The sequence below is a fragment of the Apiospora phragmitis genome (assembly GCF_038363925.1).
Source record: "Apiospora phragmitis strain CBS 135458 chromosome Unknown utg000010l:1.0-9815664.0:1.0-9183399.0, whole genome shotgun sequence".
Taxonomy (NCBI): Eukaryota; Fungi; Ascomycota; class Sordariomycetes; order Amphisphaeriales; family Apiosporaceae; genus Apiospora; species Apiospora phragmitis.
Window position 1 is genome coordinate 8,479,048 of NW_027117409.1, and position 27,241 is coordinate 8,506,288.

Consider the following 27,241-nt stretch of genomic DNA (forward strand, 5'->3'; position numbering starts at 1 on the left):
CTTCGACCTGTTGGTCATTGACCGTTGGCCCCTCCTCCCAAGATAGATCTCGAGAAGCACCTCGGCTCCTGTTCTTATCCTTCTTCGCCATATGCAAGATGACTAATTAGGCGTGCGGAAGGGTGCAGTAGTCTCGCAAGACGATTGGTTCCTGGATGTGGGATGGTCTCACGATATGGGTATCAAGGTTGTGGTCGCGTGGGACGGTTACAAAAAGGATGTTTGCCTGACAATCAAAAGCACACGAGGAAGATGGGCACGCCACTCCAGCCAATGGATCGCTTGGAGACTCGTCGAAAGGTGTATAAAGAAAAGAATCCGATTGACTGGAAAATCACGGCAATATGGAGAAAACAAGTATCATAGTAACTATCCAGTAAGGGTAGGGTTCCCATCTGTAAGTGTGACACAAAGCATGAGTGAGCAGCGTTAGGATCTTGGTGCCGGCTTTGGTCGTCTACTGTATACTCCATCCCGTCCGATCTCTCTACGTAACCAGAGATCAGCTACCGTTGCAGCTTCCCTGATGCCCCATGGTTTGGGCCAAGTCAGTATTCCGCGAGATGGAAGTTCTTGTGATCAATATCGTGCGCGGGAAGTATTGGCCGGGGTGGCGGGACTGGCGCCACGTCGCAAACGCAATGGGGGCAAGCGCCGTAGCTTTCCAGGACGGACTGACGAGAGACAAGCAAATGCAGCTTTAGGATAGCGGCCCAATTCTTCTGCGAGTCGACTGTGTAAGCCCTGCAATCAGATCCAAACATTATGGGTCCCTGCCTGGCCCCACGCGCATCGAAGCGTTGCGAATGGAGGGCTGACAGTGATCGGTTGGACGATAGGGTTGGTGAGGGTATATGCTGGCTAATCATGCAGTTCGTTTGATAGCCCCTCTACTCTACCTGCCCCTCCGGAAGGGAGGGCGACACTGGACGAGTAAAGACACGAACCACGCCAGCAAAGTTGGGGGGATGATTGGGCCTCAATGTGCCCTCCATCTTGTTTCAAGATGGGATATTGTATGCGCATGTGTAGAGCGAGTTTCGCCAGGAGTAGTAATCCAGGCCAGTGATTCCTGAATTGGGCGCTTCCGGGTGAGGCCGCCACCAAAGCGCATAAGGGCAAGCCGAAGAAGAGATGGCAGGAACTACATATCTTGTACAGTCATGCGCATTCAGTGGATTGGGCCGGACTGTACCGGGAACGTACCGCCTACCGCTAACCGAACCTGGAGGATCGACAAGTCGAGTAAAAAGACGCAAGAAGACTTGCTTGTGCTTGTCGATTGCTACGTGGTCGTCTTTGTTTCCTCCGCTTGACAGACATATCCTTGGCAGCTTGAAATGCCAGCCACCCAATCACCCAATGCCCTGGTGGCTGCGATGGTGATGTGGGCCGGCAGCGGCGGTAAAGACGGGGGCCTGGAAGCTCAAATTGGACTGCCTAATAATCTAATAGGGCAGCTATCACTATGGCTCAGGCGCTAGCCAATTTGGAACTGGTCAACATCATGTTGCAGTGCAAACCTTTTCACAACATAAGTACAAACCAGTATGAAGCTGCAATATGTGATTATTACATGTCAAATGCATTGTTTTGAACTCGTACTGGATTAATACTGTCGAAATTGCCAGCTCACACAACCATGGGCACTCGACACAAAGCACAGATCGCGGAGTCTGGCCTGTGTCCAGCGGGATCGATCGCTCCGCTCATAGGGCCTCGAGGCTTCACGTGCCTCTCTCTCCAGGCCCATCAGGGCGCTCACATATTGATACCACAACAGGGAACAGTGCTTTCTCAGTCGACCCCTGGAGTCAGCGAGGTTGTTTACTTTGGCCATGTAACACAACTATGGCTCGCCTTACAAATACCCCTCAATCCTCCAGGATATCTCTCGCAGACGAGTCATTTTACCGTGGTAACTCATAAGCGCTGATGCCGCCCCAAGCTGCTTGTCTTAACTCATGCATCGACTTGTCGTCTCTCATGGAAAGACCCATGGTGCCACCAGCTCTTCTTAGTCACTTACTGTGATCCATAGGCGCACCTGCTAATGGCCTTGTCTGCTTGTCTATTGATTTATAGCAAAGTCCTGTTTTAACTAGCTCCTTGGTAAATATACTTTTTGTTTCTGGGAAACATAAGGGACTTCATGGGGCCGGCTATCCCGCATAAACGCTAAAACTCACCTAATTTCCTAGAGGACGGTCGGTATATTCAATTTCGATGGTTGCTTGAATGTGATGCTGCTTGTGGTCCTCGAAATAGAACATAATAAACACTATGACATACTTCCCGTACCTGTTTCAATAGGCAATATCGATAAGTACTTATTAGTCGTCCGGGACCAAATATTATGCCATATAACTTCTTAACGCGCATGCGTTCTATTCGAGGTATTAGAGGTTACTGCATTTGTCTTGAGCATTCTTGGACTCTCTCGGCATTCCTTGATCCACGAAGGTTTGTCTCGAGAATGATACTGGCTATAACTCCACTCTCGAAGTACATGTAGCGGTGTAATGCAGTCTTGACTGTTCAATGGAACCGAAACTTTCGAATCAAGATCATCTTTGGCAGATGGAGGAGTGAGAATCGATCTATAGTCCCCAACCTCCTCCCTGGATGACTAGTTTACTAAGCAGTGGATTTGTCGGTGAGCCCATTGGCCTAACCTAACATCTAACCTGGACAAGAACCCTCCGTAGATCACATGTAGTCTTAGAACTGCGCCTGGAAACAGGCGTATGCGCGAACTCCTACGCCCCCGTGAAAACCAAATAAGACCAAAGCAACGAAAAGACAGGGCTGAGCGGCGGGCTGGGTTCCCAAGACACCCAACAGTCCATTTACTAGCCCTGACAGCCGCCAAGAAGCGTGCTCGGGTCAAGAAACCGCCATGATATTCACATGCCATCCTCATACATCGACGTCCGACTTCCTCAATCGACCATTCTATGTCTTGATCCATACTAGCGAGAGTACACATTGAGGAAGCGGCCTACATTGCCATCTCGGCCTGCAACTTTCTGAGCTCCTCTTCCTCGTCGTCCTCGGCGACTGGTGCCTTCTTCTCGGCTGCAGTCACTCGATTAGTCATATTCTCCGAAGCCGGGTAGTCTGGTATCTTACTCTTTGGTGCATTGGGCATTCTGTGGATTTCATCGGCAACGGGGACCGTTCCAGACTTGAGCATCTGCTCATCCAGTTGCTCTTGTTGCATGTTCTCGAGCTCAGCTTCCAGCTCCTCGTCATCGATAGGGTCTCCGATCTGGTTTCCGGTGATGGCGTCGACAATTTCTTTGCTGAGGTCGTTCTGTACTCTGATCTCCTCCCTGAATTACAATTAGTAAGGCGCTCATATGGCAAGTGAAATGGAATAATGATGACTTACATGGTCTCGTCCACTTTCTCTGGCGTGAGCTTGCCATGGATTTGTTTCATGGCTTCGCCAGCCTTCTGCATCGCTGCAAGGGTCTCTCTGTTGATATTGGCCGACTCGATGGCGTTGATTTGTTGCTCTAACGTCCCGATCTGTGCTATCGTTTGGTCGAGGCTGTTCTCGTGCGCCTTTTTCCGCTTCAAGGCAGCCTTTGCCGCTGTTTTGACAGTAGTATCAGTATCTGCTTGCCCAGAACAGATAAGCAAAGCAACTAGACCACCCACCGTTCTTATTCGTGTTCACATTTTTCCGGGCAATAGCATCTTGCTCGTCCATCTGTGTCATCAGGTGCTTCTCGCGCTTCTGCAGCATGTCAAGCTGCTGTCGTAAACCGAGGATGGCATTCTTGGGACTGTCCTTCTTCTTCTGGGCCGCTCCACCACCAAACCAGCCCCACACGCCCGACATTGTGATGGTTTTGATGAGGCAAACACGGGGGAGATGAGGGAGAATGAATATCGAACTATCGGCGGAACGACCGATTCGGTGGCTCGGCTATCGTGTGCTTCGGTTTTTGGCGCAACTGAGTACTGTGGCACGGTGACGATGGCGGGGTAGAAACGACAAAGCAATATCGCGCCCAAATGAAAGTGTAAGTAAAGGTCGCTGGTTGTGAGATAGGGGAACTAGGTGGCAGGATTCTGGAGGATGGATTGAGGATTCGTAGTGGGCGCGCGCAAGTTAACCAGGCAATATTTGCGATCAAGGGTCAAAGAATAGAAGCCTGGCGCTCCAGAATCGCAGTCAGTTCGGTATGATGCAACAGCAGGTGCCAAGCTTAGTCGCGGCCTTATCGGACAGCTGCGTGACCAGAGGGGCCAGCTGACTAAGAGCGTCTCTTATCGGCTTTATCAACCACCCCCTTTGAGTATAAAAGTGATAGCTCGTATGCGTGCAGTCACCTTTTGTAAAATGAAAGATTAATAACTATTGAAGTATCATCAATAGAATGAATTTATATGAATGTAGAGAAGTATTTTCTGCTTTTAGACTTATTTGAACTGGCCTTGGGTTGAGGGTACTGGGAGAGAGTATCGGGGACGTATTAGACTCCAGCTAACGCTTCCAAGCCACCGCCCAATCAACAGGCTACCTACCTACCTACGGAGATAATGGCTACATCTTTCCAGTTGCACCCGCTGTTTTCCCCGAAGCAACTTGCCAGGCCATTTCACCCAGTGACCAAGTCATGAGAACATACAAAGGTAAGCATGGCCGTCCTGCCGTTTGACATCTCATGAGGGCACGATGCTAATCTAGCACAGGCACCCTCAAATCGGCAGTATGGATGTTGTAGTGTTTGTGCGGATTGAGAACTTGTTGCCCCTCCGTGTGTAGGCTCTCACCCACACCTACCGGGGCCACGATTCGTCAGGAAGCGTCGAGATTTCGAGATTCGTCTGATCAAATCACTTTGATTATGTCGTATGGCCCTGTGCCTTCGCGAAGATGTCTCCTCTCACATCTGCCACAGCATGAGGTTAGAGACAAGGTCAGATTCTTGGGCTGGTGAGTAGATCTGGGTTCACTTTGTTTTACGCCGCAGCTCCATGATATTTAACCCACTCTGTCGACCTACCTAACAGCTTTTACTAACGTATCAAAAGCGTTACCTCATATTCAACCGCTTCTGGGACCCTTATTCTAGAGCACCGTACCTTCAGGACAGTCACGTGAAAGTGCACTTGGACGTAAAGCTCCTCCTGCAAAGCCTCAACTGCGAACAGACAGATATCGGCCAGTGGGTGCACGTGATTGGCTATATCTCTGCAATTCAAAAGCCATCCAGCAAAGCTCCGACCCTTGGCTATTGGATTGTTCATGTCCAAGCTCTTCTGTTGTGGAAAGCCGAGGAGTTGGATCTTGCATCGTACGAGGTATCCTTTTGAGATGCTATCTACAGGCGTAGAAGTCTACATGCGTCCTACTACAGGCGCGTCTTGCTTCAGACCCCTCTTCCGGGTGCATCGATGGCATCGCTGCCCGAAGCAAAACCATTCTTATGCAAAGAAGCAGCCCATACATCGTATCGGAGATGTCCACCAACCCTCTGCATAACTCAACTTCCACAGGGTTCTATTTTACTATCCGATAACAGAAGAACCATATCTATTCGACAACTCGGGCAGGGGCTGTGTTTAAGTGGGAAATCATGTTGATTATGCACTGCCGCTGGAACCAACCGCAGGCCGTCATCCGTCGAGCAAGAGTACGAGAAAGTATCCGGGGCTCTAGCTGTCATTGACACAGACGCATGATTGTAGGCGAACACGGCTGCCATGGGGTTCATTCTCCCATGTCGATCGCAGTTCACGGCCCCGCAAGCTTTGGCGGCATCTAGTTGGGCTCTGAATGTTGCCGATGCATGGTGACAAGTAGGAGTTTGACTTTTCTACGGGCGCATTACTGGTGCTTCTCCCGCATGGATTAGGTCGTCTTTGGCCTGCCCTACTGGAACATACAAGGACATTCGGGTCGGAATCTTGGCTCGATCTGCGTTGCCTTGACCAAATATGCCCGTTTTCGGAGTATCGAGTCCAATTGAGGAGTTGCGAACTATTGCAAGACAAGGGAAAATGCGATATCCATGCCCTGCAAGCCCAATGAGGAATAGGTGTCACCCCAAAAACCGCCTAGTTGCCATTTCTTTGCAGAGTCCAGCGCCTGTGCAATCCAGCCATTGACCTCTCGCCGCATCTCGTGAGGTATCCACCAGGGTATCAGCATTGCCAGATGGCAGCTCGTCGCTGGACGGTCATATTCCTTTGCAAATTACACTCGAGGTGTCACCCGCCTCGACAAATCCCCGACAGTTCCCTTGTTCGGCCAGGGCGCCGTGCCTGCAACCCATCGAGTGGCTTGAGGCGCTGTCTCTGTCCGCCCTCATGATAGGGCGGTGCCTCAATCTCACAATGTGCCTATCTGCGAGATCCTTACCCCTCCGTCTGTCGGTGTAGGGTTTCTGTGCATCGTGGGTTTTTCGGTCGCCGCTTTTCCATTTGGACCCTTCGGCCGGACTTTGCGATAGCAGGACAGGCTGGTGCAACGGCCGTTTCAGCGGTTTGTCCGGGTCCAACTTGGCTGCCGCCTGTTTCTTCCAGATTTCTCTCGACTTGATACATATGTCATCAATTTGCTCCTTTGAAAGACGTCAACGAGAGGTGTGCGTGCAAGAACGGTAATTGGGGAGGCTCACATCCGTCAGACAGTTTCCTGCTGTCGTGATGAGGAATCCATCTTCACCCTGAAGTTGTGTAATCAGCGGAAACGGGCCGTGAAAGATCGACCATTGATCGGCGTACTTCTCGGGTGTAAGTCCTGACGGTCGCATCGGGTCCCAGATAATACTGCAACTCTTGGGTGATCACCTTCTTGTGGATATCATGACGGGGAATCCAGTACTTATTGACCACGGAACTTGACATGTTCACTCCTGTCAAAATCACCGACGGACAGCTCCAGCAAGATGATCAGCGGAGAACTGATTCAGTAGTGTCTGACAGCAGCTCGGCCATCTATTATATATATATTTTCTCCTCCGAAACGCAAGTAAAAAAAAAAAAAAAAAAAAACGAATTCCGTACGCACCTGGCAGCCTGAGCCGTATATGCAGTCCACGCTCCCCTCAGCAACCTCCCTCTGTCAGGTTACTACCTAAGACAACCGGGCATGGGTCAAGCTGCATACTGTCAGGTTGGTAGTAAGGGTGTACCCGGGTATACTGCGAGGCCCCTGATCTGGTAAGCGCATGTACGGGTACTGCATCATCTGCCTTGTCCGCCTCACTTCCGCCGCCCCGTTTTCGCCAAGACGAATAGCATCCCAGCTCCTTCACTCCTACAAGCAGAACTCCCTCAAGCTTCATTATCACCATACCGCCTCTTCAAACATCCTGGGTGTCTTTCATTGGGCAAAAGAAGGTCTTAATCTCATCTTTGCTCTACGCGAGCCGCCACCAATCTGTGAAGGTGTGATGGCACTTTGTCGGAGTTACAAGATCTCAGTCACTTTATGACTGCATTTAGGACAGCATATAACGCGATGCGACTTCCGGCTCGCCCCGTCGTATGAATACTTGACGGGGAAAAAAGCAATTCCAGCAAGTAGTTCGTGGGTAAGGTGAAGTTCACGGATGGCTGGAGCCATTCTGCATTCCCCGAATGGGTACAGTCAGCAGCAGCATTATATTATATACAGGGGCTGTGAATAGCACAGTTTGGAATGTAACTACTTCCTGTTCAGCTCCCACCACAACACCACACACCACCTAGAGCGTCATGGTCGAATAGCAACCCCTGCTTAGAATCCATTGGTTTTTATGTCGCACCCAACCAGACGTCATGGGCGCTGCTCGTCGCTTTGTTTATATACCGCGTTGTTGACGTTGAGTCATCTCTCCACCAGTCGGTTCCGGCGATGATTGGCATCACAACACAGGTCATAACCGTATCAGCCTTTCGACGAAGAGAAACGAGGTGCTAGTATGCGAACACATACAGACAGACATACACACACACAAGACCAGCTCACCCCACCATAAGTCAAGGAGAGGTCCCGATTGCGCAAGCAAAGCCCCCCTGTTTGTGCCGAGGTCCCAAAGCATCATCGTCGAGCAGCTCGGCTCGGATATATAAAATGGGCATTTGACAATGAAGCAATCTCGCCCGTCGCCTCCAGCGCCCCTATTAGGAACCGGCTCTTTGATGAAGCTCTTTTAGAGGGCAGGAACACATTGTCACTGGGCTTTCTTGGGCTGTTCACGTTGGAACTAAGCGACATCCCGCCGATGAATGACGTCGCCCAATAACAAACTCCCCGAGGCAGTCATGTCTCCGTTTCCCTACCTACCTTGGCTGATGCCCAACGGAATGTGTATCATTGTACTGTTGTTGCTGTGGGTTCGGATATCTCCTGTGTTCGTGGTAAGGGTGTGTAGTCATGTACTGTAGCTGTAACCCCCCCCCCCCGAACTGCCATCCATCCATACCTTGCTGCTCGAATGAGGGAGAACATGCTACATGGCAAGACATCAACACCAGGATAATGACGGAACATAGCCGTCCTGATGCACCGTGTAACTTAGATCCATTCGTAATCAACATACATCCATCATTAATTATTTAGTCGAATTACCCAAGAGTGTCTCAATAATCACATCACATGTGAAGATATTGAGTCGCCGCCAATCTATCAACATGAAACTGTGAAGGGGCATGATGAAGATATTGCCAGTGCGTACGGGTATCGGGAAGCAGCAGCATTGTTTTTGGCTCAACGGGCATGAAGAAGGAGCTAGATTATGCAATCCTCGTACCACCTCCGCATGTATGCCCAGGCAAGTCCACTTGATTGCGCAGATCGAACCAGATAATGGTTTCCTTTGGCCCAGCTCCGGATACACTCATCCCCTATCCGTTGGCCACCCCCCTCACAATGATTGCACATGCCTTTTTTGTTTTCCTCGATCATTCGAGTCAGAGCCATCGTGATACCTCTCGGGATATCGAAGCTGTCATTTTGTGTGATGTGATGATCCGAAAAGGCCTTTTCAACAGCCACCGGTTTCCCATCACCCCTATCCAGCCCCTGAGAACCCTCAAAACCCCAACAAACGCCACAGCGCCAGGCATTCCAAAGCCACCCATAATAACAAAGGCAGAACCGACTTCAACTTCACTTTACGCATCGAGTGGTACAACGACGAAGCAGAGCCAACCATCCGGGTAAGCCGCCTCCCTCATCAGCTCCTCCAGCGGGGCCGTGAACGGGACGCGTGCGCCATGGAGTATGACGTTAGCCAGCACTGGGTCCCGACTGCTGGGAAACAGCTTAGGCAGGAGACTTCGGAGAGCGACTCCCAGTGTTTGCGGGGCCCCTATATCCCGTTTCAATAGATGGTGCGAGGTCAGAAGAGAAGGGGTCAACTTACGCTCGTTGGCCCTCGGCGAGACAAGCGGCTGCACAACCTTGAAGGAGCCTGCGCCGTTATTGTTCTCGGCCACTGCGTTGTCTGGAGACTGCGGAATGTACAGACGAATAGGCACATTCTTCAGACCCCGCGAGGTATTCAGGAGGCGCATATTCACTTTGTTGAATGCCGTGTAATCGTCTACCGCACACAGATAGGAGATCAGCAAAGATGTCTCAGAGGCTATCGCGGTCGATGTGGATGAAATATCTTCAACTTACTGTCCTGGACGGCGTTCCAGAGCGCCGTCGTGTTCTCCTTGGAGAGAGACATAATCTGTTGCGCATTGCCATTCCGTACAAAGTCGGCCTACAGACATACCATACCACCACCTTTAGCATTTTTTTGACATTACTCCTTTTCCCTCCCACTAACATGGATGACTACTAAAAAAAAGGAGAAGAAGGCAGACAAGACAGGACAGACCTCTTTGGCGCTGTTGAGGAAGGTATCCCCGATATCCCAGCTCAAGCCATCGGCGACGGTGAGGCGCCAGGGCAGGCTCGGCTGGTAGAGGTCGATGAGCAAGCCCGCGGCGAGGTTGCGCAGCAGCACGTCCTCGTAGTGGAAGCTGGAGCAAGGGAGGCCGAAGTAGGCGGCGAGGCGCGGCAGCAGCAGCGACAGGTAGCTGAAGCGCGGCACGGCCGTCACGAAGGGGGCGTTGGGCGCGGCGGCGTGGGTGATGTAGACAGGGATCTGCAGGTCCCAGAGGGCCTGCGGTATCATCAGTGCAGACGACGCAGCTGACGACATGGCTGAGGGGAGGGGGCAGGCTATACAAGCAGACAAGGGGGTGGGGTGGGTGCGTGTATGGCCAGGCCGGCGGTCGGAGGCGTCTGTGTGTCTGTCTCAACAGCAGATTATTTCTGGAGAAGATGCTGGATGCGGACGCAACCTCAGCCACTAGGCAAGCATATTTTCTTGATTCTTTGCCTTTCTCCCGACTCTATAACCTTACGTATCTCTTTTTCTCTCTTAGAATAATCTGTGACGATTGTTTCAGTGGTGGATGAATGGGCCAAATGAGTGAATGGGCGTGCGTGCTTGAATGGATGTCGGGTACTCCGTACTCCGTATATGATCTTAGGTAAGGTAGTTTGGACCTGGACACTGCATGGACATGGCCGGTAGCTGATTTATTAAATCAGCAGCCCCCATGGCATTTAACCTGGGCATGTACCGTAGCTGCGTTCGAGGTACCGGTACATTGGATAAACTGCTTGCCTGATGAAGGGAACAGAACATTTGCACATCTTGATGCACGCAGCCAACGAATGCGGGGCAAGCAAAGCTGAGGCTGGGATGGGCTGGGATTGTGGGTGCGGGGCTGGAAAAGCTCAAACCTCAAAGCGCAGAGCTCAGAGCTCTCTTGTAGCTCCAGTCCCGAAGAGGTAACCCGGCCTGAGTCAAAGGAGCAGAAGAATCATCAAGGGGTCCTGCTGTCATTGGAAGCTGTACTGTACTCAAAGACACATGCACGCACGCACGTTGACAACGCACACTCAGCATGTTTTGGGCTGTCGGGATGTTCCCAACATACACATACTTAGAAATCCAATGCCTCCCCATAGATGGCCGTGGGCTGCCTGAGTCAGGAACTGTAATCTCTACATACTTATGCAATCTTGCTTACCGATAAGTGAGCAAGCACATGCTCCACCATCTACAGACAGGACTAGGACCTCGCATCGAGGAAGACACATGTTTTACCATATACATTCATTCATACATTGAATGACTTTCAGACACACTACAGTAACCGCTGTCCAATGCACGCTCACTTCTCTCCTTGAGCCCTGGCAGTCCAAGCCACATTACGACCTCTGCTGCAACGACACCACGCTTTGCTGTCCAGAGGCTGCTTGCTACTCGACTGTGTCTGCCACCGTGTCCCAAACCATGATGCCCATCCGTATAGTGGCCATGCTACCATCCATTTCCTTTCCAATCTCCAATCAATCGAGCTGTATCCATAAGTCTTGTCACAGCTGAGACTATGTTTATGGCCCCCTTTTCTGGCTTGCGCCATGAACTCCCGAGTCTTCGACAGACACCCTGTATGGGTCAAGTTCGATTCAAGGCCATACCAAATCGCTTGCAACTTGCAACTGACAACCCGAATCAATGAATGGCGTCAAATCCTCCTCGCGGGGTATTGCCAGTAAAATGCACCAATGCCGTGTGTAAGTACTTCTCCACGCTCTAATAAGCGGAAAGTATGCACTCTGCCCATTTCTAACCAGAAAGCCTGTTGTAAATGAAGAAAAGCAAAAATTGAAAACACTTCCTAGACCAACGCCGCCGATGAATAATGGTCTCTCCAGATGCGAAGAGTAAATTGGAAAAGAAAAATTTCAGTGCTATACCAACAATGAATGTCATGCTTTGCTGAGAATATATACCAAGCGTCTTGTGGGCGAACCCTCCATCTTTTCTGTTTGTACAAGGTCCGGGGAAGGTGATAGAGCAGCCGCCTTGTCTCGGCGAGTGCCTGCTTCTTTGCCGAACGGGGAGTCGTAACACATGATACCATCTAAATCGGACTAGGTTCATTGAACCGGATGGGGTGGTGGCATCGACTGCGGTCCGTTGCCTGGAGAGTAGTAGTCGCCATAGGGTGGCCCCATCTGCTGTGGCCCAGTGCTCGTCATGCTTGAGAAGCTCGAATTTGTCTCAGGATCCAACTCCTCCCTCATAAGCCCAAGTTTCTCGGATATGGCCACCAGCATGTTGAGATCGGCTTGAAGTGGACTGGACGGCGATGAGGTCAACTTGAAAAATTCGATGGTTCGCGATAATAGTTCTGCGAGTAATTCACGAGGGATAAATTTGGAGATAACCTCATGCTGATAGCAGGCGGCTAAGCACAGCAGATTGCCCCATTGCCTAAAGAATATTGTCAGTACTGCCAGCAGAGAAATCGAGGGGCTACGGAAACTTACGCATGAGCCGTGGTAAATACGTTTGTTACCAAAAGGCGATGCCTAGGATCCAGCCCATGAAAGGCGCGAGTGCTCTCAATGAGGGCGTTGATGCCACGCGCAGCATATGTCAACGCTCTTGGAAATGTCTCAACCGTCATGTTCGGCGGCAGAGGATACATCGAGGTATCAACGGTATCGTGTAAACGATGCGGGGTCTGAGAGAATAGGCCATCCGAAGGTCTATCTGGGTGTAAAATAATGTCGATAAATGGCCGATAAAGAATGTTTTGGGATCCCCAGTATTTTGCCCGTAGCCGTGCCGAGAGAATATCTCCAGCAGGGGGATCCGAATCCTTAAACGTAAACTCTGCGGGCACCCACTGGTGTCTGCTCGTTTCCAAAGATGTCTGTAGGTACTCCATCTTCTCCTCTGTTGTACGGTCGTTCCTCGAGCTCGGGTTATAGAAGAGTTCATGTATCAGGTTTAGCTGTTTTCGAAGGTACAGCTGTGCAGAGTAGCTTGACACAATTGCGTTGCTATATCCCTGGAGGGCCAAATTGATATTCGGGTAAGGCATCTGCTCTTCGTAATGAGAGATTCCCGTTTGCGGAACCCGCAGCTCAGCAAGGATATCACTTTCAAGCTGAAGGCAAGTCCAGAATGCAAATGCAAGCTGGTTGTCCCTCATCTTCCCGATCTTCTCACCGCGTATAGCGTATCGGCTAAGCCGCGACATGCTCGGGCGCAGACAAACCAGGAGTGTCCGGCCTGCAAGCGCAATGTAGGCCCAACTCTCCATAACTCGTCCTAGTTGTCCATGGTACAAGCCAAGGAATATCCAAGTATAGACATGCTTCAGATTCGCGCCTCCGATATGGCTTCCCACTATATCCGTGGCCAAGGCGAAGTACTCCAGCCCGGGTATAACGTCGAGATTTCGCTTTAGCGTATGCGCACCCTTGGGCATAGAAGTCCCCCCTGGAGGGAAGAGCGGCGACTGCCAAGGATCCGCTCGTTTTCTTTCGGGGATGGAAGCCCGGATAATTGAGGAGGATGAGGCGGCAGTCCTCCTGGCGGTGACCCCTGGGATCCCTGCACGGGCGATACCGGGACTCCATTCCGTACAGATGGTGATTGGGTGTTGGCATTGTCTTTCTCATTGACGACGTCCGGAAGCTTACCCTTATGGAGGCAAATCTTTCCGAGAGCAAGCACAGAGAGCACAAGAGCGCTGTGAATACTCCGGAAAGGGAGATTCGCTTTCTGAAGCGACACTGGTTGGTTTGCATCCTCGACTGCAGGAGAGCGTTTCCGTTTTGTGCCCGACTCTGGCATGGTGGCGCTGGAGGCGCTACCGGATCCAACAAATTTCGCAGATGGTGGGGCGCTGGTATTCTGCTTGTCCTTGTCCTGGGTAGACTGTACAGAAACCTCGCGACGAGGGCATCCAGCTCTTTCGGAACAATGATTGGGTGCATACAGAGGATGTTGTCCTTGAAGCTTTGAACGTACTTTCTGACCTTTGAATGGTCAAAGTCTGGGGTGCCGTCGACGTTCAAAGGGCCACCCTTATATAAGCTGAGGTTCGGGTCGTTCAAGGGTGCACACCGTCCCAATTCTCGCCTGGCGGTGGCGTTGGGGCATCGGATCCTTGCCCGTCCATGTCGTTCACATCGGTCATGAGGTCGTTGTAGTGAGGCTCCTTCAGTACACTCTTGACCTCCATATCAGTGCCTTCACCCTTGCCATGGACACGTAGTAATCCTCGTTGTTGCTCTTGACGTATCGGAAACTCATTGACGTGTTGTATCTTTTCGGTTTCTAGAGTCGATTCCACTAATCTAGCAATTGATGGCCACCCTAGAAGCAGGCCTGCGAGAGTCGTGTGGTTGGCCGGCATCGACGGCTTTCCCGGGTCAACAGGTGGTTCTGGTTCCTGCTCTATTTCGATCTCGTTAGCTTGCTGGAAGACCTGGTCGGCAGCTTCCTTGGTCATTGCCGGCTTCTCCGTTCGTTTTCTCTGTCGGACTGGATCTCCTCGCCATCCTGGTCGTCTTGAGATATGTCGAGATCTGCAGGAGATTGCGCCAACTTATGATCCTCGACCGATTCCAGCTTAACGTTCTCGAGTGAACCTGCATTAGTTAAAGCCCTTTCGAATTTGTTGTCCATCCGCTTCAAGTGGCTGTCTATTTTTAACATGCGATCACCGAGCGAAGTCACTTCCGCCTTGAGACTTTGCATTATCTCCAACATGTCCGCGCTCACTTTATCAGGCCTATCCTGCTGTCAATAACAATAACACGGGCCGGGCTGGGTACCGGGAACTTACTGTTTGGCAGGAGGCTCTCGGTAGTTGCATTGGATACCCTTCTCCTTACAGTTCTTGCACGGCTTCAGCTCGTCGCATTTAGCTTTCAGTTGCCGGCAACTATCACATGCCTACAACAAAAGTTAGTGGTGGAATACATTAGACGTCCTCGTTTAATGCCTACCTGGGACGCGCGTTGCGCTTTTCTCTTAGCTGTCGCAATGGCAACTGGAGCAGGATATGGCACTTCGGGGCTTGGAGCATGCGGTCCATAACCGTGGGCTTGGGGCTCGTAGTGGCCGGGAAGCTGGCAGGTGTTGGGGGGGCAGGCGTATAATTTCCGGGCGGCCGGTACATGGCAGGCGACGGAGGGTATTGCGGGCCGTTGTCGAAACTCGGGGGGCCTTCGGTGGTCGTCTGGCTGGTGGTTTGGATGAGGCATCCCGTGTGTGGGTGGTAGACCATCTGGCGCATTGCCGGTCGAGTTCGGGCGGCGCAGCTGAGGGAGGGTCATGTCTTCTTGAGCCGGGTCAGGTTTCACAAGAGGTTCTCTAGTGTACTGGTGATATGGTGGGGGGATATGCGCTGGCGAGGGAGGATGTCGATGGTGTTCCTGTATTGGAGGTGGCGCAAATCGGTCTGGTTCATGATGACGGCGCTCGTCAAGCTGGGCTTGCACCGGGTTAAGGAGGCAGCTCGCCAGGACGAGAAAACGGATGATGATGAGGAGGCGGCGGTTGGTATTGCGGTGGAGGTAATTGGGGATGGTGACCAGCAGAGTGTGGTGGTGGATTGGTTGGTTGAGGTTGCGGAAGATGCTGCCAGTGCGACGGGCCGACAGCTGTGAGACGAGGTCGTTTGGCCTCGGGCGGTCCAGATTCCATGTTTAGGTTGATATATGTAGTCGCATAGGCCGCTTTGAATTAAAACCAGTTAAAGGAGAGGAAAGGCCATCAGTGAGACACTGCAGGGCCGGCTGGCATAGGATGTTGCCGGTAAGGTACCTCGCCGGGAAGCTAGGCAAATGCAGAGGGCGTAGGGACCCTATAGTGGTGCGTCCGGCGGCTCTAATTGGTTACGATGACATAGGACGACTTGGACTTTGTCTTTCATGGGAGGAGAGTGTTTCGAGAAGCTTGTCACCCCTTGATCTGAGGCGCGCGCGGCGAAAATTGACGTGCCAGGTTCTCGGGGTGCAAACTTCAAAGCCACAGGAAAAAAGCCCAAGGCAAAGAGGATCTGCAGTTGGGCAGAGACGAGGGGCTGTGATCCTCAGAAAGGAACGTGCTTGGGGGTGGGTGGAGAGGAGGGAACTGGCGTTCGGTACGATGTGAAGCTCAAGGAGATGCCGAGTATCCCTCGAAATGCAACAGGAAGCTCGGAGATCAAGCAAAGGGAGAGAGTGTCAAGGTCAATAACACTTCACAACTAGTATGTAGCTGGTAGGTAGCTCGAGGTGTTGTTTTGCCTGGAGGACAGGCAGACTTGAACTATTGGGACAGAAAAGGTTGGTGTGGACAGGGTACCGTACCGACCGACCTGCAGGTCTGCCGGTGTCTCGACAAAGAAATAATAATGAAAATAAAAACCGAACGAGCTAGTAGTAATGAGCGAGCAGGGATCGGCTGACCAGGGGGGCAGCAGGTGGGTAGGCCAAGATAGGTACCGAAAGTACCTGTCCCGTCGCGATAGACGACCGCCAGTACATCGATAGACGCTGGGCGATTCTCCACACCTCTTGCTGCAATTGATATACTACAAGCACTGTCGTCGTCGTAGCGTAGAAGGGCGAGGGCTGATAGCGGGTGGTAGTGGTGTATAGTCCGGCCACATTCCCTCTCGACGATGCTTCTCCTCCTCCCTCTGCCTCTTCTCTTCAGTATACTCTGGTCGATAGCTCGGAGCAGAAATGAAAGATAGATAGGCCGCGGTCAGTGCCATACAGCCAGGATACAGACAGACGCCGTGTGCTGAGTCTGTACCCGCGTAGGTATCTGGAAGTATGCGGAATGGACAGTTCAAGACTGTGAGAGGTAACTCGAACGGAGCAAAGTGACGGTGACTTTTTTGGTGAAACAAATTGTGGATTGCTTTAAGATAATGAGTGTGAGAGGGAAAGAGGGAGAGATGAGAGCAAAAAGTACAGGCTTGAGTGTATCTGGTCTGGTCGGGTCTGGTCGCCGTTTGCTTAACCTCTTCCGTCTGCATTGTGTTTGCCTCGAACCAGAACAAGTTCAAGTTGCTGACATGGGTCTTGCTGGGTAGATGGGATCTACTGCACAGGTACGGTGCTAGCCCAAGCCTAAACCAGCAAGAGTCCCCGCATTCGTTCTTGTGCCATCTCTTCTTCTTCTTCCTCTTCTTCTTGTCCTTTCTGACTTTCGACTTCCACTGCATCTCATGAGGCGACGACAGTTCTGTACACGGCAGCAATGGTATGGAGCGGGTGTGTGCTTATTTGTTACGATCATCATCATTATACAGCTATAGATTGTCCGAAGTTCAAGGTTCCGTTTTATTCAGGGGAAAAAAGAAAAAAATAGAAATGAAAAGAGACATGGAAATCACCCATATACCATACGAGAGAGAGAGTCATGGGAAATGGAGATGCTGTTGCATCAGAAGAGCTCAACCTCCATCTTGAACTCCATATGTAAGCCGGTGGAGAAGTACGTATGGTACATATGCAACCGGATCTCTTATATGTACAATATAGGTGCATGCGCCATTACTTGAACGCTTCTTCCACCGAATTTGAGCACGAACGACAGGTACTCTACCTGAGGATACATGCTGTACATACCTGGCACCAATCCATGTCGAACCCGTCAGCAGCTAGGTACTGTAGCTGTCCAAACCTGGTAATGCAGAAAGTGGGGTAATGCTGATTTTAAAGGGCAGATCCAAAGACGAAAAAGCAGAAAAGGAAGAAAGAAAAGAAAGAAAGAAAAGACCACACGCACACATGAGGCGACCGACCTGGCCGACAAGCGTTATTGACCGTTCGTTCCTACAGTGTATGGCCCCTCAAGGCCCCCCTGCTACCACCACCACTACTACTACATTACACAATCACTCCCAAGTTGTATCACAATCTTGAAGAACGTCCTCGGCCCTCCAGCGATGCGGACGGATGAAGCTCTGACACTGAAACCATCAGGATGAGGGGATGTCTCTATGTGATTCTATGATCCCCATGGCTCGCTTGAACGCAACAAGAAAGCTGCGCCATGTCAGACGCAGAGTACTGTCAGACCTGTCTGGGTCTTCGGGATCTTCTCGATCCTATCGGTCGAAGTATTATTAAGCCCGAGCCTTCCTTGGTCATGACTGATCTGATCCTGGCTGGGGAAAATACCGTCTTTTTGGTCAGCAGCCTTGCTGCTTGCTTTTGGCAATCAATCCATCAAATCAATCTGAGAGTGGTTTATGTAGGTACCAAGCCACAATGAACAGAATGAGATCGGTAATGGGATAGAGTATGATCAGTGTTGGAGACAACCCCCTCCCCCCAGTTTGCATGCGTCGGTTACAAGATCCGTCATATCGTCTTGTCGACTGGAGAGGTCAGACCAGCCATTTTGCTATGTGGTTGTTGTTGATCGGGCATACCTCGTACCATCATGAGACATTTTCTTTCTGGAACCTTGGGGTAGGTTAAGCCTCCATGTGAAAAGATGTCTCGCCCGTCAGCCAGAGCTTCGAATGCCAAACTCAATTCAAGTTGTCAAGTAAGGATGTAGGAGCTGGTTCGAAGGCACTTACTTGCTGCCCCTCATTCGTGTTGAGTGAAAATCCGGATTACCTACCGTGAGTACGCCTATCTTACTGCAATTGCAATACATTGCATCACGTTCTTGGCTAGTTGAATACAACTGTGACTATGCTTATGTGCATGTAGTCAGTCCTTTGGCGTTGGCAAGCTTTACGTATGTAAGTTAGATATCAATATGTTGCGAGGCTATCTTCGGCCCATCATCGACGGTACCGTTCAGGCATCCCAGCTAAAGCTGAGCCCGAGCTGGTGTCCTAGGCGGTTCAATTGGGGTTGCAAGGTTCGGTTCTAGAATCTTTCAGAGGCCCGAGGTTAACCGGAGTGCCATCCTGGCGGTGAAGCTCTTGCTCCAGTGTACCGGACACACAGACACCGCCAGATTGGCCCCGTCAGCTATACACGACGAGTCTACGAGGTAAGGTGTGGTGATGGTTGATCGTCTGGTGGTTCTCCTCATTACAGTTACATCACTATAATATATGCCGGCGATTGCGATCATGGGCAATGCAAGATGGGTAGATGCCTAACCTAGCTGGCGATTTGCGAGAGCGGCTCTGGTGCTCGGCTGCCTCTGTTGCTGCAAGGCGCAACGGCATGGCTTCATGCAAGTTCTAAAAGTGGTAGAGAGTGGGACACATGATCTTCTCTTCGACGCGAGGGAAGCTGCAGCAACATGGGTTCCTTCATTGACTTGCATACGTGAGATGGCTGTTGATGGACAGGGTGCGCGAAAAAGGCCGTGTTCCTTGGACAGTCCGTGTTGAACGACGCAGTTGGGCCCGAGTTACTTGTTTGTATTCCAGAAGCTCCAGCATGACCATATCAGGCCTTATTAAGTCCGTGAACTTGGCCAGGCCGACTACTGGTCCGACAAACCCTTTTGGGCCGTCAGGGTTCGCTTTGCGGCTTTATTTAGATGTAGAAGTATTTGATCATGGCTCCTTGGGCGGTGCAATCCTACGTACATTAATTGCTGGCCACTACTCTGGATAAGGCAATATACAGCACTGAACCTGTTATGTATCTCCATCTCCCTTCTGTCGGCCACTGTCCGAAGGCGCGCGGTTGGAGCGAATTAACGCACCATGGCGGTGAAACCGTGCCAAAGAGGGGCAATCATGGACTAGGCCACGAGAACAGGAACGAATTACAAGAAAAGGCCAATGACATAACCGGCAACCTGCTTCACGAATAGCTAATACCCTTAGTTGGAACATTGCGCCGATCTTCGTCTCAAGCCCATAAGGGCCCATAAGTGATGTCGAGCAGCTAAGCGGGGGCGCATTGAGCCACCCACACCCACACCACGAACGCACATGCGGATACACCGTCGCTATTGAGATATCATATATGTATGGATGGATATAGATGGCGGTGTAGGAAGGTATATACATAGCTTACTACATTCATTTGGAGGATAATCGTGCGCATGAAAAGAAGCCGGCAAATACGGTCTTTGCAGCCAGTTATGCCTCCAACAATATGCGAAGAACACCGTCATTATACCGGATCTAGCAACGGAGCCACGTGGTGCAAGGCAAACTGAGACCCCCCCTGATCTTGTACATCCTGAGCGTCCGAATAACGACTCCCGCTATCCGGTTGCCCGCCAAGAGTTTGCGAAATTGAACTCTCCCGTCACATCAAGCCAGTTGCAGCACGGCGTGCTACCACCCGACTGCGACGGCGATCCCACCCTGATGATGGTATGAAATGTTTAAACGTCCGTATCCGGCTCACCTTTGCTTGCAGTACCTTAATCATCACCGTTGGTCGATCGCAACCGACCAACAAGGGGTCAAAATATGAACTTCGATGCTGGGCAGCCTGGGCTGGGGTATGTAGCCAATAGCATGCTACAAAGGATTCCAGCAGGCTGGAACCTTTGAACAATTGTACTTTTGCTGCCTGGCAAAGCTCCATCCCCCCTGTTAAGCCAAAGGGCAGGTGCGCCAGGTTGCTTGATAGGTAAAGTACCGGCCAAAGTTTCATCCAGGAACTTAATCTTGCCCAGAAACAGAACGATGTTGGCGGAATCTATCCCTCCCAGCACTTTGGTGCCTCGAGACGCAACGTTGACAGCTGAGCATTATTCAAGTATGACTCCCTCTCTTCCTCCTCCTCTCCATACCACCTCGTCGTCGTCTGAAGTTGGACTCTCGTATCAAAATGATTGATTGGGCCGACTGGGCATCAAGTTAGTGTTTCGATCTGCCTCTAGAGTCTAGGCCTCTGCTAGAAAGGCACTAGAAGCTTTCCCTCGTCCGATAACGACGTCAAAGGGTCGGGCTAGGCTGGGCTGCAAGCTAGGGGGATTTCCTTCCAGCCCGCCGCCCGTTCTGGCGCTTCTAATAAGATGATTTGACATTGCAGCGTGCCTTGTCAGAGTTTAAACCGTGGGGCTCCTCTCCTTTGATATTGATCCATCCTGCCATCCTCGCCCAAGCCCATGCCCATGCCCATGTGTATGTAAAAGTTACTTCAGTGATCTCCGTGGAATGCTACACATCTCCTCTCCTCGCTCACAAGGAATTCGGAGTACGGAGTAGTGCACTTGCAGTCTCGTGAGTCGCGAGGGTGGAAGAAGCATCCATCAATGTGATACCAATAGCACAGCCAAATTGATCAACCTGAAGAAGTGGGCCGTCAAAACCTTTAGAGCCGGCAGTGCCGACGCTGATCTCTTTTGCAAAACCGTTTTGGTTGCAATCCAATCAAAGAAGCCTCACAAATCATCTTCCGAAGCAAGCTGGCTTAGACATATTCCGATGACGACGACGACGACGATTGACAGGCTGTCAAATACGCCTTGGCTACAGGTGGTCCGAGAGAGATTCGGTTTACCTAATGGATGGCCAGCTTTGGGTGGTGTCTGCCCCCTCTCAATTAAGACATCAACTTCTTCACGTTCAATACTAATAACATGAAGTGGCACATACTTTCTTATACATGTGCTTATATATTCCCACAGCGTCCTCCTGCCACTGCTTATTATCAGTGTGTAACATGGCCTTCTTTTACGGCGATTCTCCAAACTGCCGATGCAATGACATGTTGCCAAGATCACGGATGAGGGGTTTGAAAACATAAACGCCTTCCGAGCAGACTGCGTGCGAGTGTGTCGTAGTGAATTTTAAATGCCGATTGTATCAATTGATGGATCCATATGACCGATTTGAATCCAAACTTTGACAGTGTGTGGTTCATCTGCACCGTCCGTGACACGAGGAATACGGTCCCAGTGTTGCGCCGCCTGTGGTTAGACCCTGATGGTTATAGCTACTGCCTATACGAATAGATACCTACTAACGTAACATATGTATACCCGCAGTGGATACATCAATATATGCAAGTATGAAGATGAGCCAGCCTCATTTTCAAGAATAGTCAATTACTTTTATGTTTCATACCAAAGGGTCATCCATCAGGAGACTATTACATAGACGGAAATTCGACTCGAGATACTCATCAACGCCACATACCTCCTCAGGCTAGCAATAGAATCCTTTGGGCTTACTTCTTGGCTGTTCAGCTCGCGAGCTACATGACTGCACGCCCAGGTTACCTATCAAGTGAGGCGGGAAATGGGCAGTCGCCAATACTGCCGTAGCAACCATAGTCAGACACAAGCCCTTGCAGTTCTTCTCAAAATGGGGGCCGATGCGCAGCCGTCATGAAGCTAGGGAGCATCGTTACGCTTCTTGTTGCGTTGCGGCTCTTCGCTTGCACATTAAGGGTGTATCTGCGCACCACTTCAACTAGGATCACGTCGATAAAATTACGCCAGCAATGAGAGGTGTCGGTTAGGACATCGGGAACGGTAATTTGTCAAGGCTGTTGATGTCTCACTTCAGGTTGCACTGGTGTGATGCTGGCTGGGGGTTAGGACAGTGTCAAAGCCGAGTTCGGCTGTCAGGTAGTCTGTGGGGTAGAATCGCAGGCTTTCACGGATTTCAGCATCGCTAGGATTGTGAGAGAGATCGTTTGGGCTTTCTCTTCCGAAGTACAATTCTCTCTGGCCGTCCAAGCGATATGAATCTGAAATAAGAGATCGTCAACTAAGCAGGCTCTTCTATCTACATTAAGGGTTTTTCTTTTGTTTTTTTTTTTAATACGTATTCTTCGTTGTGTTTTGAACTCCAATTGCAGTTGATTCCGTAAAGATATGCGAGTGGCTAGGTGTACATTTGAAGCTTCGTCAACAATTACGACTCCTGGTGCCTGGGTGTTGACCAGGTGAATGCTATACACATCATCTTATCTCTTTATATCTAATTTCTTTCTCCGTCTCCGTGGCGGTGTGAGAAATGTAGGCAGCACCAAAATTGGTAATAGTCACCAATGAACCAATGGGGTTGTGGGGAAAGCGTCCGCTATATATAGATATATGTGTATATATGCCTACTATAAGCCATCTGGTGAAACTGCAGCAACAACTATCAATCCCCGACCAAGATTGATTGTCGACACTAATTCGCAGCATATGCAAAGAAACTCCGGGTGTCAATCGACAGCGCGACCCGGTTCTGGTCTCCCCTCCCCTAAGAGGGAGCATGCCACTCATCACGGCAAGCTATTATATGACAAGTCATAGCCATGTCAATTTGGCAATCCCAGCAACAGGGCATTAAAATGTGGCCTATATATGTCACTTCGGTGAAACGATCTTCGAGTGTACAGTAGTCTGGACCCCAACCCATCATCGTCAAGTAGCAGGTATGTAGCAGCAAGCAAAAAGCAATGAGAGGGAGAAGAACCAGAACACGAAACACGCAAGCAAGTGTCCAACGACAGGACGATGCAGCAGAACATCTACATGCTCTGCAGACAAAGGACTGGCACTTGACATTGATTCATGGAACGATGAAAACCACCATACGTGGACATTTAAACCCGCCTTCTGCGGCACTGCGGCACTGCGGGCAGTGGCAGCCTCACTGCGAGAAGCCACGCTTCCGTCGACTGATGACTAGCTCGCCCGAGAGTACGGATAGCCTAGGACCCCTGGGTGGCCACCCACCCTGAATGCCAACCAGCCAGCCTCGCTCGCGATCGCGGTCGCATCAAGGCACGCTGGAAATCGGAAACCGAAAGAACGTTCATGTGTAGGGCCGGCCCCACCCCTTTTCCGACATATCATTAAATTATCGTAATGTAGCATGGGTAAATGCGTCACACACACACACACGGACACACCTTGCACACACGCACCCGAGAAATACTACTACCCAACTAAGGCTGCAGAAGGCGACTGGCTGCTGACTGAATGAGATGCTTGTGACACCAACGAACAGTTGCTGCAGCGAAACTGCAGCATGGAGGCTAAGACATGGGGGGAGGTCCGGTCGGTGGGGTGCAATAGCCGAGAAGATCTGCTCAGTGATTGGATGGGGAAAAGGAAACTGGACATAATGTCAACCAGACTATCCGAATAAGGAAAACACCTCTTGAGCAGATCGGCATGTATATGTACAACTCGGAAGGCTGTCATACGGCGATCTGCTGGTTTGGCAATATGGCAATGCAAGTGAAGCTGTTCGTTGGTAGCATGCGATTGCTAGGCGAATGCTAGGCGAAAGTAACAATCAACCAGAAAGGATTGGATGATTGGAGAAAGCCATAGGCATAACGCATACCCTTGAAGACACTGCATTTGCACCAGTCTCGTCAGGTAGGTAGGGTAGGAGGTAGGTAGGCAAGTAGGCAGGTAGGAGGTAGGCAGGTAGGTAGGCAAGTAGGCAGGTAGGTAGGTGGCATCTGTTGCCGAAACAACGACGTTGTTTCGTTATCTCCGACCTCTGAAGAAAAGAACTGCTATTCTACTCGCCCCTTGCCACTGCTGTTGGCCGCCGTGTTCGATGTCGGTCTCGAGCGCGGCAGCGAATCAGCATCCAGCAATCCGACAGTCACATCTCGGCATAACTCCTGGCCAACCGTCTGCTGCCCTTCCGTGAAAACCAGGTCGCCCCTCTTCCCCAGGGCGTCCCGCACAGCTTCCTCAAGCAGAATGCCGAAAGCGATCAGGGCCGTCTCGTCCATACTCTGCTCATCGATGTTGCTGCTGCTGCTGCTACTGCGGCTCCCGGCAGCACCGGGACCCCGTGCCGCCGCGCCCAGGGCTGCGTAGAAGTGGCTGGCGTAGCCATGGATCGCCTTGAGCATATCACTGTCCGGAAGCACCTCTCTGCCTCCGCCGGGCAGAGCCTCATGTGCGTGATAGACATCCTTTTCTGCGAAGCGGATTGGCGCCTTGACTCGTCGGAAAAGGACCTCCTCAGGGGCAAGCGTCGGGTCGCGAAGCCTGCCCGCCTGGTCACGCCGATAAGGCGTCGTCGCATCAGAGTCTGATGCATCTTCTAGTGGAATAGTCGTCGTGACTCGGCCTATTTATTATTGCAATCGTCAGCGAGTCTGAGATAACAGTCTGTGTGTGGTTGCTTGGCAGTCCGTTCCCGCCCAATGACGACTTACCCGCTACTGCATCGTAAACATTTGCATCTCGCTTGCGACGCTTGTGTTTCTTCTCGGCAATGTTAGGACCGGAAGAATTCTCAGTCTCGGAGAGAGATGTCGATTGCGCCCTGGATTGGCTTCTCTTGGAATTTGACGAGGCCATCACGAACACCTATTACTGCGAAGATGTGGCTGGTGTCTCAGCCGGCTTCAAGCACAATATGAATCTTCTTGCAGTGCACACCACCAAGCATGATACGTTGAGGCAATGCTATGTGATCTCACGGGAATGCCATATCATGTACCAAATGAACTGCGATATATTTCCGCTGTTGGAAAAGATTAATCTCAAAGTCCGACCAAGTTCCTGGAATGTGCTTCAAAAGAATGTGGGGTCGCTCACACCTACACTTTTTGACTTTGAGCCAATGACGGCTGCGTTTTATTGCCTACCTGTCTTAAACCTCCCGGAGATTTGGAGAATGACGCACCGCCGTCGTCTCTCCCGACTTCATGTCTCTTTAGACTGCCAGGATCGAGCCTGTGTCTTCTCCTCAGTCCTCGCGAAAGGCTCTTATTCACGAGATTGAATCTCTCGATTCTGTATATATCGAAGTCAGATGCATGAATCACCTTCTGTTTGAACGTTCCATCGGGAACATCGGCCCCAATGTATTTGCTCGGCTGCAGACTACACAGCTCTTAAACTCATTACAAGCGGCCCCGACGCTCCGATTTGATGGGGGTGAGCGTGGCACTGTAATCCAGGATGACCAGGCTGGCCCTTCCGCCATTGGGGGCGAAAAAGAGGGCAATATGGGCACATCAGTCTGGAGTTAACGCTTTAGCCGTCGAGAGGTTTGATGGTCGGTTGATGGTTTCCGGCGGCTCGGATGCCTTGTTGAAGATTTGGGATCTAGATGCGTGTGCAAATCCAGTCACACCCGGGCACACTTATACTCCGATTGCAAGGATACCTCGTGGAGACAAGGGACACAAGTTTGGGATTACTCATTTATCATTCTATCCCTTTGACTCGGCTGCTTTTCTTTCGGCATCATTCGACCACACTCTGAAACTTTGGTCAACCGAGACGGCGACCATCTCGGGCTCGTTCAATCTGGAATCAAAAATCTACACGCATGCTATATCTCCTATTGCCGACCATCTGCTTGTCGCCTGCGGAACCCAATACCCCACGGTACGACTAGTGGATTTGCGCTCAGGTTCTAGCGTCCAGTCGCTTGTAGGTCATAATGGTGCTGTTCTCGCTACAGCTTGGTCTCCGCGGCACGAACATGTCTTGGCTACAGGGAGTGTTGATGGCACTATCAGGATTTGGGATGTTCGCAGATCCGGTACCTCCATAGCCATGTTTGATCAAGAGGACAGCCTGGGACTTTACCGCAACGGGTTGCTTGGCCCAGACGGCAAGCTTCGCGCCCGCGTTTCCGCAAAAGCACATTCCGGGCCCGTCAATGGCCTGACATGGACGGGACGATGGAAATTACATCATCTCGGCTGCGCAAGATCGTCGCATCAGGGTATGGGATGCCGCCACAGGCGCGAATACTCTGGCAAGCTTCGGCCCAGCATCAAGAACAGCCAGCTTGCATCGGTGACGATGTTTACCTCGCCGGTTGGCCTGACACATCCGATGAAAGAGCTACTGTTTTGGCCCAATGAGACAGAGATCCTTGTTCTGGATCTTCATGACGGAGGGGTTATCACCAGGTTACGAAATACAGGCCCTGCTATGACCGGTGTCCGCTCTGGCAGTGGCGCGGAGAGGACCGTCAAGAACAGAATCACGGCTCTGGCCTGGCGTGGAGCAGGCGGAGGTGGTGAGTCAAGTGGGGTGGTCATGGGCGGTAACAACATGGCTGGAGCTATTTTTAGTGCGCATTTGGACGGGCATATCAGAGCTTGGGTACCGCAACTAGAAGGTCAAGATGAAGAGGCCGAGGCCGACGAACAGGCAAAACTTGCCGAAGGACGATCCAAGAAGCGGAAAGTGCTCAACGACGTCTTCCAGAGCCTGATGGGCAAACAGATCACCTTTACCTAGCGGCCAGCGCAGGTGGCGCATCTTGTGGGCAAGCACAGTTGACAAAAAGTTTGGTCCAAGGTATACGATGCCAAAAGAAACGAGGCTGCTAAATATTCGATTTCCAACCTCCTGATCACATGACGTTCTGTTGCTGCAAGTGCCCCCTCAATGTCGCACGTCTGCATAATGGTTCAAGACGGCAAGGCGCCACGATTAAGTGCAGATGTATTGACATGTCTCACTGAGGTGGCCACTAGGTTTGGGATCCAGGAGCTGCATGGGAAATAAGCAACATCTTCCGGGTGAGACACAACTCT

General features: G+C 51.1%; 7 protein-coding genes across 7 annotated transcripts; 2 read left to right on the forward strand and 5 right to left on the reverse strand.

Moving 5' to 3' along the window:
* Positions 1 to 3,001: 3,001 nt before the first annotated feature.
* Positions 3,002 to 3,850, reverse strand: PG994_012351 (ESCRT-III subunit protein snf7; the record flags this gene model as incomplete). The annotated part of the gene is made up of 3 exons (XM_066863760.1): positions 3,002 to 3,335; positions 3,395 to 3,599; positions 3,667 to 3,850. The coding sequence occupies 3 exons, from the start codon at positions 3,848 to 3,850 to the stop codon at positions 3,002 to 3,004; spliced, it is 723 nt and encodes a 240-aa protein (XP_066712870.1).
* Positions 3,851 to 4,862: 1,012 nt separating this feature from the next.
* PG994_012352 (uncharacterized protein) lies at positions 4,863 to 5,331 on the forward strand (the record flags this gene model as incomplete). The annotated part of the gene is made up of 2 exons (XM_066863761.1): positions 4,863 to 4,934; positions 5,050 to 5,331. 2 exons carry the CDS (start codon positions 4,863 to 4,865, stop codon positions 5,329 to 5,331), a joined length of 354 nt encoding a protein of 117 aa, XP_066712871.1.
* A 1,022-nt stretch (positions 5,332 to 6,353) lies between these two features.
* On the reverse strand, positions 6,354 to 6,867 carry PG994_012353 (uncharacterized protein; the record flags this gene model as incomplete). Its single annotated transcript, XM_066863762.1, has 3 exons — positions 6,354 to 6,581; positions 6,639 to 6,686; positions 6,745 to 6,867. Coding segments are annotated over 3 exons (399 nt in total), but the record flags the coding sequence as incomplete, so codon positions are not given.
* Positions 6,868 to 9,120: 2,253 nt separating this feature from the next.
* On the reverse strand, positions 9,121 to 10,163 carry PG994_012354 (autophagy protein 5; the record flags this gene model as incomplete). Its single annotated transcript, XM_066863763.1, has 4 exons — positions 9,121 to 9,317; positions 9,372 to 9,551; positions 9,632 to 9,719; positions 9,837 to 10,163. The coding sequence occupies 4 exons, from the start codon at positions 10,161 to 10,163 to the stop codon at positions 9,121 to 9,123; spliced, it is 792 nt and encodes a 263-aa protein (XP_066712873.1).
* Positions 10,164 to 11,959: 1,796 nt separating this feature from the next.
* On the reverse strand, positions 11,960 to 15,629 carry PG994_012355 (uncharacterized protein; the record flags this gene model as incomplete). The annotated part of the gene is made up of 7 exons (XM_066863764.1): positions 11,960 to 12,296; positions 12,353 to 13,427; positions 13,517 to 13,855; positions 13,944 to 14,407; positions 14,668 to 14,777; positions 14,831 to 15,487; positions 15,612 to 15,629. 7 exons carry the CDS (start codon positions 15,627 to 15,629, stop codon positions 11,960 to 11,962), a joined length of 3,000 nt encoding a protein of 999 aa, XP_066712874.1.
* An 8,606-nt stretch (positions 15,630 to 24,235) lies between these two features.
* PG994_012356 (uncharacterized protein) lies at positions 24,236 to 25,037 on the reverse strand (the record flags this gene model as incomplete). Its single annotated transcript, XM_066863765.1, has 2 exons — positions 24,236 to 24,804; positions 24,893 to 25,037. The coding sequence occupies 2 exons, from the start codon at positions 25,035 to 25,037 to the stop codon at positions 24,236 to 24,238; spliced, it is 714 nt and encodes a 237-aa protein (XP_066712875.1).
* A 606-nt stretch (positions 25,038 to 25,643) lies between these two features.
* On the forward strand, positions 25,644 to 26,942 carry PG994_012357 (DNA excision repair protein ERCC-8; the record flags this gene model as incomplete). The annotated part of the gene is made up of 1 exon (XM_066863766.1): positions 25,644 to 26,942. One exon carries the CDS (start codon positions 25,644 to 25,646, stop codon positions 26,940 to 26,942), a length of 1,299 nt encoding a protein of 432 aa, XP_066712876.1.
* Between the last annotated feature and the right edge of the window lie 299 nt (positions 26,943 to 27,241).